Below are 17022 nucleotides of genomic sequence, written 5' to 3'. Positions count from 1 at the left end.
TTCCATTAATTTTTCAGCTTTTCTTCACAGCAAGAACCTCACCTTCTCAGAAGTCTTACGGCTTGGGCTAGGCCTTCGTCTTATCATTTTCTGAAGATATTCTAATTCTTGCTTATAATAATCTCTGTCATCTTCTAAAGTCTTTACAAATGCATCTAGACGAGATGGGGATTTGTCTCCTAGGGCTATGCCATATTCTAATCTCATTCTTTCCAGTTCTAGGACAAGTTCTCGTTCTGCAGAAAAATAAATAAGAATAAATATATATAGGAACCTCATGAATTTCCACAAAGACATTTGCATTTGGGAGGGACTAACTCCCAGCAACCATGCGGGCAGCAAATCTTCAGGAAAGGATGTAGGAGTCCTGGCTGACACTAGGCTAAACATGAGTAGTGAGAGGTCTATCAGCATATTGGGCTGTATCAGCAGAGACACAGGCTAGGGGAGATGATTATTTGCCTTCACTTAGCGTCTACCAGATCCCATTTGCAATACTGTGTTCAGTTTTGCTCCCCCTAGTACAAAAAACATGTTGATAAGTGAGGCCAGGGGAGGCCCTTCAAGCTGGCTAGGGTGCGGAATAGTTGCCTTGTGGGGACTGGCTCAGGGAGCTGGGCTTGTTCAGCTTGGAGAATTGCTGGGGGCTCAAGAGCAGACTGACAATACCAAGAAGGTGTTACAGACAACATGGAGCCAGTTTCTTCACAGAGGTACACAGCAGGTAAACAAGGAACAGTGGTCATTAATTGCTACAAGCAATTACAAGCAATACAGGGGAAACCATTTTTACCCTGAGGATAAGCAAATGTTGGTATGGGTTGCTTACATATGTTGTGGTATCTCCATCTCTGGAGATTTTCAAGATCCAACTAGCTGAAGCTCTCAAGAAACAGAGTATCAATTCACTGATTCAAAAAAATGGGGGGAAAATAAAAAGCAGTTTGAACAAAAAAATCTTGTATGAAACTGTCCTACTATTAGTATTAGAATACTGGGTTTGATCACAGTAAAATACAACTTTCAGTTCTCACATACAGAATGAAAACTTGGGTTTGTGACAGAAGTTTTCACTTCAATTCTGACTGAAGACCTAAAGTCTTCTTTTAATTTACATATATCAAATCTTCTGGTATTATTAACTTTTACCTTTTATTTCTAAGTTCTCTGTTTTTTCTGTCAGCCTTTGTTTTTCTTGTTCAAGCTGCTTTAACAACAGTTCAAGATTCTCTTTATCATCTGCTTTTTCAAAGAGTTCTTCACTCAGTCGCTCGTTCTCCCTACGACATGAGCACAACTCCTGAAGTAACAAGTATCATAACAAAAATTAGAAGTGCCAATAGAGACATTTGGAAAAAAATATTTAACATTTTCTTAAGCTTCCAATATTTAACACTGTTTACTTCTATTTATCCTGGTGGTTTTATGCTTTAACATTTGTTAAAGGCCATAATTGTTTTTATACTACTTTTTATTACATCAAAGTAAACATTGCTTTGGACACAGTTTGCAATCAGTAACAAAACAAAGTAAGATTAACTCTTGTTTAATCTTTTTAAGAAACTAACCAGAAGGACAGTGGGATACAAACATGAAAAAAGTAGTAACTTAAGCAAGAAATAATTTTAATGGCATTTTGTAACACTGTTGGTATTAAAATACAATGACAATACTGCATCTCAGTCAACCCAACCCTGCAGTTAATCAAATGCTAATTGGTGTGCCTTTCCTATAATATGGTGCCCTGAACAGGAAATATTTTTGTATTGGTATATATTGAAATATATCTGTATTTTCAAGTTCATCAGAAATATTAAAACAAAACACTGTACTCGACTAACACACAACTCGCTATATGGTGGAAAGAGATTGGTCTTTGAGGAATTCATAATACTGATGGTTTTCATCTGGGCTACTATGCTTTGTTTCTGACTGAGCCATATATCGCATCATTATTCACATGCTGATTAAGAGATGAAGTAATTTCTAAATCAAGAAAATCCTCCATTAAGTGGTAACTCGTTTGTGGTAAAAATGATTATGTCATGGAAATTACAACTTCAGACAGAAGAAATAAGAAAATGTACAATAGGGACATTTGTCAACCATCCTGTCTACAGAGGTTTATTTCGCTTCATTTTTGCAACAAAATGATGCAGCTTCTTTAGCTCTTCCATTTATTAATCAGTAATGTATTATAATAAGAGTTCTGGGCTACTATAATATTCTCTTAATTGTTAGATTGCTAATTTTTATAATAACTGAATCATGTGGATGACAGTATGGCAAAGATGCTACAAACAAGAACCAAATATATTTTTACTTACTGATTTAAGCTTTGTTATTGTTTCTTCAAGATCCTGTATTTCACAGTGGTTTCTTTCAATTTCTTTCTATGAACCAAAATTAACCTAAATGTTAACAGTAACATATTCAAAATGACAACAGTTTTTACAAAACCTTAAGGAAACAGACACTTTTTGTAAGAAATAAAGTATAAAAGTTCCCTGTAACATGCCAAATTTTAAGCAATAAGGCTCCTATGAAAAATGAAAGCACAAAAAAAATTGTGGAGTACATCTGCTGGAGCACAGTTAAATAAACCATTGCATGATTCCTCATAGAAAAAAACCTCCAAACACAGGCAATAGTGATGCAAATACCTATTACTTATCAATAGTTTTAACTATTACAGAATTTTATTTCCTAGTAAGCTAGGAGAAGACAACAGATTACCTCTTAACTAAACTCATCTCACCTAATAGACACAAAATTGCTAGGATTAATCATCTTCTAGTAAGAAGTTCTGTATAATACTGAGTAAATTGGGAAAAAAAATAATCTTTTTAATCCTTCTCAAGACAATAGGTCACCTGCTGCAATTAAGAGACATAAAGCCATCTAGGGTCTGAGCTGACCCTTCATGCTCTAACACATTAGTGATTACCTTTGCTTCTCCTATTTCCTTATCTGCAGTCTCAAGCACAATTTCCTTGTGTCTTTCCAATTGCTGAGCCAAGTGGTCTATTTCATTCAGTTCTTGACACAGTTCTTCATTTTTATTGCTTAAATGCACCACCTCACTAGTCACATTTTGTTTAGTGTCCAAAAGGTCTTGAATGCGATTTTCAAGTTCCTTCTTTGTTTGCTGAAGATATTCAACCTGAAAGATATTTTTCATTAAAACATTATTAACTCTTGTTAAACTACTTAGCTAAAGTTCTTCTTAATCTTCTGAAATATGGTGTCTCTACATCCATAGTAGAAAAGAGACACCCTGTTAAAAATGGCAAGATTTTCTATTTTTAGAACTTCATGTTTATCAGCATGAATAAAATATTTTATAAAGGTGCAAGTTGAAGGAATTCATTGCTACACTGTTCTATAGTTTCCAAAACATGAGGTTTATTGTAAGAACAAATTACTGAAAATCAGAGATCTGTATAGAAACCAGTCCTGTGCAACAGTCTGGTAGACCCAGTGTACTCAGTTTTTCCTTAAATTTCATAAGATATGAAAGACAACTTTCACAGATTGACAGAATTGTAGGGGTTGGAAAGGACCTCAAGAGATCACCGGGTCCAGCCCTCAAACTTTCCTCAGAAGTCCAGAAAGAAGTATTACTGCAGACACAGAGGCAAGCCCCAGCCCTCTCATAGTCATGAATACTATTACACGGAGATATCCTCCCATTTATTGTGAGAAAATAAGAGTGGTATATTGGCACTGAGCCTGAGTAAATAGTCTTGATGGCCCACAACCAGCATTATGCATGTCTTGGCTCACTCTCTGAACAATTTCTGTTCAGCATGACTCCTAATTCAGGACTAGTGAACACAGTTGTACTGCTTCCAAATCATAGCTCAACCTGTATTTTTTGCAGCACTGAACCTAAGCTAAAAACCTCTAGAACATGCCTCTCATGCCACTGTACACGATGCACAGTCACTATGCAAAACATCTACCTGAGTTGGAAAAAACAAAGAATTGAAGGTGTAAATGCAGAGATGGGTGTTATAGGAACTACACTCCAGCCTGTCTTCATTGGTGGGTTTTTTTTATTTTAAATCCTCATTCTGAGACCAATATTGAATGCATGCAAATATGCACAGTAAACACAAACATCTTTATCCTAAGATTATCCTTTCCTTGCAGGTCTATGTTGGAGTAAAGTTGGGAGCCATTTGAATCCAATTAGGAGGATTCTCCACTATCTGGTGAGATTATCTGCAGGACTACTTCTTATCATAAGTACACAGACGACTGCTAGTTCCTAAAACATAAATGAATGGGGGGGTAGGTAGAATTAAAAGAAAATACATATTTTCAAGCTTGGTGAAAAGAAGTGTATCACACAAATTTTTTAAATACTCTTAGATTAACATTACTATGTACATATGGGAGTTCAGCAAATTATTTAACAAAACCATTGTAATAGACTTTTCGAACAAGAAATAAAAATTCCTTAGGCAAGAATCACTACTAAAAATACAAAGCAAGTTAAATTGATTGATTTTATATCTAATAGTCATTTTTTATGAACTAGTAGCTTTGTGGGTTTGGGGATTTTTGATTGCTAGTATTTCTAGTGTTGACTAAACAACAGTAATGGATATATTACCTGCAAATTCAAATGGGCGATAAGCTTCTCATTGCTCTTATTTCTTGATTCTAGAGAGAGAACCTCGTGAGAACGCCCACCATCCAATGCCAGCACCAGGCGCTCTATTTCTTTGTCTCTCAGCTCAACCTTTGAGGGGGAAAAAAAAAATTCTCTGGTATTTTCTATGCCATATAATAAAATCTTTGTTCAAATAAACATCTATGTAATATTAATTAAAAATATATACCCATAATAATGCAATTTTTATCTTTAATAGCCCTTTTTTTAATTCTGGATTTTTCTGGGGAAAAATAAAGTGTATTCTTTGAAAGAAATTTAAAAGAATCAAATAGAATCGCTGGGGAAAAAGCCTGAAACACTTCCTACTAGATTATATTATAAGAAACCAAGAATTTTCATTTAAAGTTAAATTAATGAATGTTGCAAATTCACCAACTAAGAACAATATTTAAATTTAGGGAAAAAAACTTTTAAATCCGTTTGTTTGGTGATTGTTTTACTGAAAAATAGGGAATGCTGGAAAAGGAAAGCGAAGATGCAAACAAAAAACAGATAGTATCCACTAATACCTAGATTTTGAAAGATAAACAGCATGTGTCCCAAAATACCTATAGATGAAATTACTACTTTGAACCAGCTAATGCTTCTGCACTAGAAAACCCCAGACATACATAAACTCTACTTATAATAATCAAGTTTAGCTTATTCAACATAATATTAATACACAAAATACATCAGCAAAAGCAGCAGACAAGTATTTTATCGTTGTTGCTGTCTCCAAAAGCAGTGGAGAAATAGCTCAAGATAGGCAAGTTAGAATGACTGTATTTCACAAGCCCTACAGTGCTTCCCAATGAGGTCAAAACAGAAATTATAACAAAGGCAACTGCAATGGCTACTACACCCAAATAATAAGAAAAAAAACCCTGTAAACATACCTGTTTGCTATAATTTTTCATTCCACGTTCAGATGTCTCCAGTTTTTCCTGTAGCTCTGCTACTTCTGACTGAAGTTCATGAATTCTGAAATGTAGCAATATACTGTTTATGGGGATTCATGGAAGAATCATGTGCACAAAATAATTCAGTATTAGTACTCTCTCTTTGCACCTGAACATAAGCACTTAACAAAAAAAAAAAAAAAGGTTTGTTCATACAAAATATGAATGCAGAAGCCATTCCAGATGTTGTAGGGGGTTGACCTTGGCTGGCTGCTATAGTGCCACCCAGATGCTCTTTCACTCCTCCTCAACAGGATTGGGGGACAAAATAAGGAACAGAATGCTCCAGCGTGGGTCCCTCACTAGCCACAGCTCCTGCAGAAAAAACCAGTCTCTTCCATGAGCTGTAGCTCCTGCCAGGATGCTGCTGCATAGGCTGAAGGTTCCTTCAGGGCATGTCCACATGATCCAGTGTGGGGTCCTTCACTGACTGACTGTGAGTGGATATCTGCTCACTCCAACATGGTCCTCCATGGCCTGCCAAAGGGGTACCTGCTCCAACATGGCCCTCTGTGGAATGCAGTGTGGATATCTGCTCCCATGTGGTGCTCTCCACTGGCTGTACAGTCTCTTCCATGGGCTGCAGGGGGATCCTCTGCTCCAGTGCCTCCTTCCCCTCCTTCTTCACTGACCTTGGCGTCCTCAGGGTTGTTTCTCTTGTATTTTTATTACTCCTCCTCACTGCTGCTGTGTAGCATTGCTTTTTTACCCTTTATTAAATACATTTTCACATGGGAGCCACCAGTTTGGTTAATGGGCTCAGTTGTGACTCATGGCAGGTCTGTTCTGAAGCCAGGTGGAACTGGCTGTGTTTAGCACAGGGTAGCCACTGGTGTCTTCTTAGAGAGGCCACCCCTGCAGTCTCCCCGCTGCCAACACCTTGCCATGTAAACTCTGTACAGACATATTTTAAAGAAGAAAGAATTGACCGGAACCTTTCATAATAGAAGTTCCCAAGCCAATAAGCAGTATTACAAATTTCAAGGATATTTTAGCCTTCTAAAATAAATAGAATACACCAATTTATTCCTATGCAAAACAATGCACCTAGCTTTTTTCCAGAATCAAATAAAAAATTAGGTATAACAGGAAAACTAGTATAAAAACCTTAAGAGAAATCCTTTAAGGAAATAATAACTTATTAAGTACCCATTGCAACTCTTTCATAGGCAGCATTGTCAATCACTAATAAAAATCCTATTTAAGAACAACAGTGTCCTTAAAACATCACAAATACCATTTTGTTTGAGGCAAATTTGAAAGGCAGGAAGGCGGGGGCTGGAAAATCATTTCAGACATTTAATACCTATGCTGTGAAATTCAGAAGTTGTTTAGATTACCGATTATCAGCCACCTGAAGAAGGTCTGCGACATAAGGGTCCTCTGGCTGAGGAACGGGATAAGCACTAACACCTGATGGAGGGACAGGCTGGTCTATCTGCATGCGCTGACGCCTGAAGGGAATGCTTCTTTTTCTGCCACCTAAAAGCCCAAACCCAAATGCCTATTACTTGGAGTTAAAGCAAGGGACTTGTCTTCTTTAATACAAAACAAAATTTCCTACTGGCAATGTTTCACTGTTTTAATCTTACTGTAATAAGGTGATAAAATGTGTACATTCTAGACAACACCGCTTTTGCAGGTCAGTATCAGCTTTGTCAAAGTTTGGTTTTACATTAAGGAAACATGCAAGTTCAGTACAGTTTTCCCCAGTTTTTAAAACCCTCAATATGCTACAGTTCAAACCTGCTGAATCTGCTAGTGGTTTACCTTACAAAAACATCATAAAAGACCATGTTTTCACATTTAAGAATTTTTTATGACTGAACTATCATTTTGCACTGTTTAGTAATTTTTTTTTCTTCTATCCTATTGTCATGTCATTGAATCAATACCATATGCCATAAATGTATCGAGCAGACTTGATTATTTCCTTGCATGGTAACATTACTTTAACAGCAAAACAAATCAAAGTGTTATTTCTACAGGGAATCTTTCCTCTTCATGACACATTTAAAAAGAACATACAACTGTTGATGATGATGTATTGAAAAATCCCACAAGACTGGTGACCAAGAAGCAAATATGCAGACAGAAGTGTAACATGGCATCTTTGAAATGAAAGACATGTCATGCAGAAAGGTATGAAAAAAATAGAGAAAAATTTTAATTTTTACCTAACTACCTATTAATTTCCCTCAGGTGCCAAAAATACATAAGCAATTCAATGACCTGGACAGAAAAGACAATTTCAAAGTTTCAGAAAATACTTCTATTTCCCTTAACTTGAAAAACAATTAAGAAAAAAGGAAACCCTGGAGAAAGTAATATCCAGGACATATTTAAGTTACTAAAAGATCCTTTAAATACTGTAAGCTTTCAGAGGGTTTGAATATTTGTTTGTAGATGTAGTTTGCATCTTGCTACTTTTTAGATCCTGGTTACAAAAATCTGATGTAGTGACTTACACATCATCAATTAGCTGTCAAAGAGACTCAAGCGTCAAACAACCTGCCTCTGGCTGAACTAAGTAAACCATTAAAAACAATAAAATAGCTGTTGATTAACAGTGCTTTACAGTCACATTTTAACTCAACTGTCTTCTATTGAATCTAAGTTTGTATTCAAATTGTCCCTAACACAAGTGGTATGCTACTGAAACTTCTTCCATAGAAAGAAAAAGTCTGAATTCAGAGCCATTATTATTGTTATTCTATTGAATAGCTAATTTACTGAAATAACTTGTCTTCCTTAGGTAGAAAAAAATTAGGTTCTGAAGAGCCAAAAAAAGTCCAGAGAAAAGTTAAAATATCAGTGACTTTCTACACTCACCAGGTGTTTGCACCACTGCTTGCAGATTCTTCTCCTGAAGCTGCTGAATTTTTTCAGTCTTGGTTTTGTTCTCTTTTTCCAGCACTTTAATTTTATGTACATATTGGTTATTCAGAAATTTCAAGTCAGCCGTTTCATGCTCAACCCTCCTTAAGGAGACTCTTAAATCTCAAGGGAGAGAAAATCAAGGGAGAGAAAAATCTTTATTATCTTTCTTATTCATTATTATTATTTTTCCTAGTAGCACCAAAATAGACATAAAGAGAATCCTGTGTTCCTATTTCATAGCATGAAATTTTCAAGCACACATACACAATATATACAAATACACACACAAATACACAAAAGTACGTATAGATGTGTTATACAAACAAAACCTCTCTGTAGAATAAAGGCACATTTAACAAAAGGATTTGATGTTGAATTATAAAGTAGCATTTCAAGGTTTGAAAGTACATGTTAAAAAGTTCTAACATTTTCATGTTTGACTAAAACAATTACTTGCAGGACCTCAGAAGCTTTTTAACTACAAAAGAAATGTCTGAGCATGAGCCCTAATTCATTAAAGGCACAGAAGTCAATAACCACCTGACCACCCATGCTTGTAAGTACAAATAAATGAGTCTGCAGATCAAGGGTATGGCCACAATTTTGTTTTGGCACAGAAGGATTTTTTTAAAAAAGTATCATATTAAAAAAAAGTATCATAATTTTTATATTACCTTTAACACGACGATCAGATTGCTCTTTCAGTTTTAATATTTCTAAATGTAGCTCATTATTTTCCCTGGTAAGTTTAGCATTCTCTGTCTTGTAAGGCTCCAAAATAACATCATAATTGCTGCATTCTTTTGCAATTTTTCCAGCAGATAATTTTGCACTGCGCAAGCTCTCAGTTGTATGAACTAGGTCACTAGAAGAAAGGCACATCAGAGATGTTAGAAATGTTATCAGCACTTACACTGCAGATGCAACTATTTATTATGACCTGAGAAATAAAACCCTTTCCCTAAGACCATGCTGATTGCAGAAGAAATGGGCTCAAAGGAAGGCAAAGACTGGAATCACTCACTTAAAAAGTAAATAGGAAAGGACAAGAGAAAAATAAAAACTAAAGATATTTAGAAAGAATATCAGAAGTTTACATCTGATAATTCAATAAACTCCTTTCTACACAGAGATATTAAAAATTGGCAGGATGATTTTTTTTCTCCAAGCACTAAAGTTGTAGCACTACTTACCACAAAATAAACTTTAGGTCAAGAATTAAAAAGGCCAGAAGGTTACTAGTGTTTATATGGAAATCAGAAGCTCCGTAAGAGATAATAGTGGTAAGAAGCTATAAACATTTTTGTGAAAATACTATCTAAATTGGTGATTGAGAGATTAAACCTATCCATTATACACCAGAATGAGACTTAATGTTGAAGGCAGAATACTTGACCTCCGCCTACCTACGGTTCTTCCATCTGTATTAGACGCTAGAGAAAACAGAACCACATACCTACTTCTGCACGTTTAGTCAAATATAACTGGATTACTAAGAAATTACTATGGTCATAATCACATCAAAGCCTTGAAACGGCAAATATGTGAAAAAGGTCACCTGAAAATTTGTTTTTCTCTTGTTACATGTCCTGCAAACACTGCAGACAGCAAATTTAAACTTCTCCAAACAAGATTATAAAAAACAGATGAAAACATTTTCAGCCACAGTACAGACAACAGGGATTATTTTTTGTACAACCAGACATAAGAGCATGTCCTTTAAGCATTTATCAATAGTGACCATTCTTGGCTTTCTTATGAAGTCAGAATTTTCCTAGGCCATAGAACCTGAGACACAATTCTAGTGAATGTTAGCTCTAAAATAGCATTGCTTGAAAATAACCTTCAGAGTAATCATTCTCCATTATATGTCCAAAAAAAAAAAAAAATCAAACAATAACTACTATATGATTAGGTTTTTAATGAAACTCCTTTTGAATACCTAAAAAGCTTTTCCACCAAAGGTAAGCTCTCCACTCCCAACGGTTGCCGATAGCCCAGCTGATCTAAGCGTTTCCTGAGATTAATGAACCTTCGCTCTGCAGTGGTAGTCATTGCAAACACACCTCCAAAGCAGCTTTTGTCACAGTCAAGAAAAAGAGGTCACCTGCAAAAGATAGTCTGTTATAGCATTTGTTCTTTAAAGGAGGAGTAATATAGAAAAAAAATGTAATGGACCTCCCCTTTTTTTTTTGTTTTTAAAATTGGAAATACGGCACATAAGCATGTCCTTAAAATTTAAGTAAACCAATAGAGCAACTAAAAAGTCTTAAACACATCACATGTTTCTTTAAAAAGAAATCTTTTCCTTAGCAATTAGGGTGCTTTTCCTAACATCTTAGAGCATGAATATAAATGTTTCTTTCCAGTATGTAAGAACTGAACTCTGAAAAGATCTTTCTGTGGGAAGACTAAGAAGTAGATTCCAATTTTTTTGAATCATGGTCATCATGGTATCTTCCAGACTGCAAATCGTCGTGTTACTGTCAAAATCCCCATATACTTCTTTCATATATAATTATTACTTACAAAGTTTACAAGGCAGTACTTAACATAACTTACAATAACCATTTGCAAAATTGCATAAAATGTGTGAAAAATTAAAGACAGATTAACTCTGAACATATTTTTTCTATGAGGGAAAACAGGAAAGAAAAAAACCCACCAGTGTACTACAGTCATACCTGCATCATTTTCTAGAAAATACAGGTCAAGGATCAGAGGGTTTCTTTTCTTTTGACTGATTAGTTATCTTTTTATTACTAAGCTGATCTAAAAGGGGCTGGATCAGCACTACTGAACCCAGATGAGAATTTTGGTTTTGCCATGCATGTTTGAGGGAGGAAGAATTTTTAGATTGTTATGTCCTTCTATGACGTTTCTTAATAGGTGAAAACATCTCCTTGCTAGAAATATTTTGGAAAAACTGTTATTTTTGTAAAATGTTTGCCCTCCCATTTCTGCAAAAGTTTCAGCATTAAACTACTGGCTACAAAGACATCAGCAGCCAAACTACCGATCCAAGAAAGCACTGTCTGCATCACACATAAAGGGGGGAGAATATAGATTTAATTTAAAGCTTGCTGTTTCACAGTCCCACAGATTTTCAAAAGATAATTAATATATACAGGTATTTGAAAATAAAATTATTTATGAATAATAAAATGAGAAAACAAGGAAGTTTCTCTCATATTTGAGGCTAGAAAATAAGACTGCATCTCACTGTGTCAAAACACTACAAATAAGTCTAGCCATGGGACTGCAGTTGCCAGGTCTCCATCGATGAGAGAAAACCACTGGTCTTATGTACACAGCATCTGTTCCAGGTACTGCCAAAACCTCTGTTTGAAGAGGTTTGGGATGTTGAGATATTAACTTGGCAATGGCATGCAGAACAATCCATTACATACTGCATTGGGATGGTTGAAGGAGGAGGTGGCACACCTCCTTCCACTAAATGGTAACTGTCAAAGAGTAAGTGGAAATCAATGTACTAATGGGTACTAAATACTCTTAGCTCTCCTTTGGCAGCCAAAAATTAAAGCTACAAGGGATGAGACCTTGGTATTAGAGCTTTGATACTGAGTATTCAGTGTTGAATTCAGGAAAACAGTGACTGTGTTACTGTGTCTAGATTCAGTATCAGGAATACATCTTATATTGCTACAAAAGCAAGCTGGTAACTCTTGAGCCCACCATCTCCTTAGGAAGAACCATATCCATTAAAAAGACTAAGTTAACTTAAAATCGTTCATCAGACTTGACTTAATAGCCTGTGTTTCAGAAGGACATTTTTATACTAAACATACTGAGAAAGTTTTACAGAAGAAACATCAAGAACAAAACTGTGCCACAGCTTGTAAGGGAATAGTTTTTCCACAGTAATTGTGGAGTAAATAAGTAGACAGACATTAGTACTTCAGTAGCCGTGGCTACAAAATTAGATGCAGGATCTGGCTAAATTATTGCAATGGATATTTAAATGAAGTGTAGTTACATAAACATACTCTAATATTGAGAGGTACCAACAGCTTTCTGGTTGAATTACCATCCTTTCTCAAGTCTGGGAATTTTTAAATCAAGACATTATTGCCACCTGCGGTGCTTTGACCCTGGCTGGAGGTCAGATGTCCACCAAAGCTGCTCTATCACTCCCCTTTTCTGCTGGACGGGGGAGAAAATGTATATTGAGATGCTTAGGAGTCAAGATAAGGACAGGGAGAGATCACTCTGCAATTAGTGTCATAGGCAAAACAGCCTCAACACAGAATAAAGGAAAGAAAACTAATTTATTACACTGCACACACCCCCAGTGACACAAGAGTCAGGTAATAAGTGCGACCAGATCTTAAAGCACCTTCCCCCAACCCTCTCTTCTTAGCAGACTTCACTTTAGTCAGGATTCCACCCCCTTCTTCCCCCTGCATTGTGGCACGGAGAGGGGCAGGAAATGGGGGTTTTGGACAGTTCCTCACAAGTTGGTTTCTTTCTTGGCCAGGGGTGGGGGGCATTCCTCACCCTCTTCCCCTGCTGCATTGTGGGGTCCCACCCACGGGAGACAGTCCTCCATGAACTTCTCCAACATGAGTCCTTTCCCACGGGGCTTCAGCGCTTCACCAGCTGCCCCAGCATGGGTCACTGGTATGGGGTGCAGTCACAAATCATAGAATGTGTCCCAGTCTCTCAAGCCCAGACTGCTCCAGCCGGGTCCTCCACAGGGTCACAAGCCTCCCGCTCCCAGCAAACCTGCTCCATTGTGGATCTCTCGCTCATCTCTGTCCCTCTCCACAGGCTGCAAGTGCTGGCAGGGGCTTGCTCCAACCCAGGTCACAGCAGGTCCAACCTAAGTCTCCACCTGCTCCAGCGTGGGGCCTCTCCATGGGCTACAGGTGGGGTCTCAGCCTTCTCCATGGGCTGCAGGGGGACACCCGCTCCACCATGGGTTTCTCCATGGGCTGCACGGGCATCTTTCTCTCCAGCACCTGAGGTGCCTCCTTCCCCACCGTCCCCGACCTTGGTGTCTGCACAGTTCCTTACATCTTCTCACTCCCTTCTCTGGTGGCAAAAAGCAGCTGCTTGTGGTTTTTTCTCCTAAATGTAATTCCCGGAGGCACTGTGACCTGGTGGGCTTGGCCTTGGTCAGCGGTAGGTCCATCCTTGAGCCGGCTCGGTTTGCTCTGTGGGGCCTGCAGAGAGCTTCTGGCTGCTTCTTGCAGCCCCCCTCCTCCACCAGAACCCAGCCACGCAAAACTACACCACCACCAGAATCAAACAAGAAAGGGTACTATTTTATGTATCCTAGACCCACATTTGATCCAAAATTTGTCCAGAAAACAAGTAGCTAGAGTATAAATCCAAAAGATGTCCAGGAATGAAAGCAAGAAGAATTAGGGATCATTATTTCAGAGCTTAACACAGATACTTAAGCCTTCAAAAACAATAATCATTGTATACTCTGTTAGAAAGAACTTATGTGCCAGACCTCTATAATTAATTATTTTATTATTAAATTATTTTATTATAATAATTAAATTAATTCCAGACCTCTATCATTACAGACACCCACAGCACAAATCCAATATCCTAAACTTAAAGTCTATCACTAGCCTTATCATAACATCAAAAAGCATCTAGAAATTTTTCCATTGGCAAAGGTTGGATTTCTGGAAGTATAAAATGAATATTTGAACTGCTGTGCTCATTTAGTTGAATCCAACGTCAGTCTGACCCAATAGCCCATGCCTCTGAGAGCTGCCCCAGCAAGAGCATAAAGACATAAAAACCCATGAGACATACCTTCTATAAGCCTACACTGCAGGGACTGTGGCAATGAATTTTAACTCTACATCTGGAAAAATATATCACAAATTCATGGGAGTGTAGGTGTGTCATCACCCCCTTCCCCCTTTTTATTGTAAGACATACTAATAATTCCTTATTCAAGCTTCCATTTACGATGGCATCTTTAGCAAATCTATTTTCCAAAAATTTCTAGTAGCTTGTACAGCTCATCAATTTTCCATCCTTTTTCTGAATTTGAGACCACTCTCAGCAGCCATACAACAGTCATAAAGATTATTTGCTGTAGCTGTCACTATTCATGACTCCCAGATTATTATTTCCTTTCTGATTGCTCTAAAGCATCAATTGGATGCATTCACAGTGATGGTAACATCTCTTCCGAGCAGTAACCACTATGTTAGAGCCCATGATGTGTATTATTTTACCAAAATTGTTCCTTAACTCCCACTTTATTACTTATTCCAGAGAGTATCTGCAGCAACCCTTGGACTGCTCTTAATACCTCCAAATAAAGAGCGAATTTTGTCCCATGCTGTTTAACCCATTCTTTCAGATCACCGATCAGCATCAAAGAGCAGAAAATCTCCTGCACATTCACCATAATGTGTATTTGCTAATCTTTCTTTTAATCACTTAGTAAGTTATTAAAAAACTTTTTCTCCATTTCAGAAAGAGACCTGCTTTCCTTAAAAGCTTTTCATAAAAACTTTCTCCAAAGCTTTTTAGAAATCCAAGTTTTCTATATCATTCTTACTCAGTTAACTGAATCCAAAATATCCTTTTCTTTGAAGAAACTTAATAGCCTTGTGAATCACGACTGAGTCATGATGATGGGAATGTTGAACTCACTAAATTTGTCTGTAAATTTGCAGAGGACTGAAAAGCAATCTGAAGAACTTTGATATTTCTCACGAGATAGGCTGCATTAGCTGCATAAATAGTTTGCATCATTCATTATCTAAATATTTAATGTAATTTAGTACCACTAGGAAGAAAATTAAACTTCCAAATTAGATAAAGACAGAAAATAAGATAAACAAAAAGGGAAAATTAAATGATATTTTAAATCAGACGTTTCCAGACAAGGATTCGTCAAGGTGTCTAAATGAATACATCTTTCAGTTTATCACAGAAGAGATATTCAGAGCCAAGAGCCTAATTTTTTTGCTTCTCTTTTGCACATGAAGACCGGTAAAAACAACAATTTTCATGTGTTTCACTTTGTGACGTACCAGGATGGTTGTGAGCAGTTATTTGAAGACTTAGACTTATATGAAATAGACATATTTAGCATCTATGAACTGTTCCCTATTGCTCTAAGACACCAATGACTGAAATTGAGCATTGATGTGAAAGATGGGCAATAATGGAACTTCTCATCCAGTTCCTTTAGGCTACAAGTATATAATCAATTTTCATAAAACTGTGAAAAAAACAATGTTAATAGGTATTAGACTAACCACAACAGGTGGAATATAAAACTGAAAAGGTTTAGCACACTGAAGCCCTCCATCCTTTCAGTCTGAAAACAACACAGCAAAAATTTATGGCGAGTATAGGTGAAAAACGGTTCCAGATGCAATACTGGTGTTCTAGATAGGAAAATGCAGTAATAAAGAGGCAAAGAGAGCTCTTGGCCATGGAAGACAAAATATGGTCATTGAGTCATGTGGTTGAAAGACACGTAGCTGACAACAGAACACAAAGAAATTAGCAAGGACAAATTTATATGCTACGAAATAAATTTCTTTATTGAGTCTATAACATTAACAGCGAAGACAATTATGAACTGGAGTTGCCAGTCTCAGTTCTGAGAAACACCAAAGCACATTTTTCATTCATCAGAGCTGACACACTGAAGGATTTTTTTTTCTTTGCACCTGTGTGAAATATGTTTACTAAACATCTGTTCCTGTCCTGCAGTTACTGATCACAGAGCTAACTCTACCTGTAAAGAACTTGTTTCGTTTTCAGTCAGATAAAAAAGCACCTAGGGGACCAAACATTTGACCGTAGCAATGCTCTAATACAGGTCTCTATACAGTCCACGCACAATGAAGCCTGTGTTGTGAAACGCCGTTACTACAACACCGTTTGCAAGACACACTGAATGAGCCCCGCACTTGTTTTGGCAAAGTCCGTTTCCAAGTTGATGTGTTGGGAGTTTGCTTCTGACTAGATACCCACACACCGTGTTTCCTACGAATCACAGGATCGTAGGAATTGGAAGGGACCTCCAGAGATCATCGAGTCCAACCCCCCTGCCAAAGCAGGTTCCCTAGGACAGCTCGCACAGGTAGCCATCTGGACGCCTATCTGTACAATGAAGCATCACCAAAGTCTTGTTCTAGAAAAACAGGGTGCTTCTTTTAAGAGTGACGAAAGCCTCTAGGTTTGCATTACGGTACAAGAAAGCCCCATCGATCGCGACCCTGCTCCTCCCCTACCTACACATGCGGGATGCACTACAGACCTTTCAGCAAGCCCCATCTTCACCTACAGCAGTCGGTCAGTTCTTTCTTAGCAGGTTCGGTTTTACTTTGCTCCCCCCTCCCTCCAGATCGCTCTTACCGTTAAAACAAGTTCTTGCAGGGCGAAGCATTAAGGAACGGCCGAGACGGCTCAGTGAGGCTTCGGCAGAGACGCAGCTCCGGCAGGACCCCGAGCGGCGGGAGTCCCACGGGTAGGCCTGACGCAGGGGGAGGCTGCCCAGGC

The 17022-nt window shown here is 37.6% G+C and overlaps 1 protein-coding gene across 1 annotated transcript in view; it reads right to left on the bottom strand.

The window, feature by feature from the left end:
• Positions 1-10560, bottom strand: part of CEP135 (centrosomal protein 135) — a gene marked incomplete at both ends in the record, with an annotated part of 29724 nt that extends 19164 nt beyond the window's left edge. The window contains 10 exons of the mRNA XM_084266811.1: positions 43-236; positions 1150-1300; positions 2328-2393; positions 2948-3163; positions 4622-4750; positions 5563-5647; positions 6966-7107; positions 8458-8625; positions 9180-9370; positions 10448-10560. Of these exons, the coding sequence (XP_084122937.1) occupies positions 43-236; positions 1150-1300; positions 2328-2393; positions 2948-3163; positions 4622-4750; positions 5563-5647; positions 6966-7107; positions 8458-8625; positions 9180-9370; positions 10448-10560 (1455 nt within the window). The remainder of the gene's footprint in view (positions 1-42; positions 237-1149; positions 1301-2327; positions 2394-2947; positions 3164-4621; positions 4751-5562; positions 5648-6965; positions 7108-8457; positions 8626-9179; positions 9371-10447) is intronic.
• Positions 10561-17022: the final 6462 nt, after the last annotated feature.

The sequence above is a fragment of the Gallinula chloropus genome, assembly GCF_964237585.1.
Source record: "Gallinula chloropus genome assembly, chromosome: 7".
Classification (NCBI taxonomy): domain Eukaryota; kingdom Metazoa; phylum Chordata; class Aves; order Gruiformes; family Rallidae; genus Gallinula; species Gallinula chloropus.
This window is presented reverse-complemented; position numbering and strand designations above follow the sequence as displayed.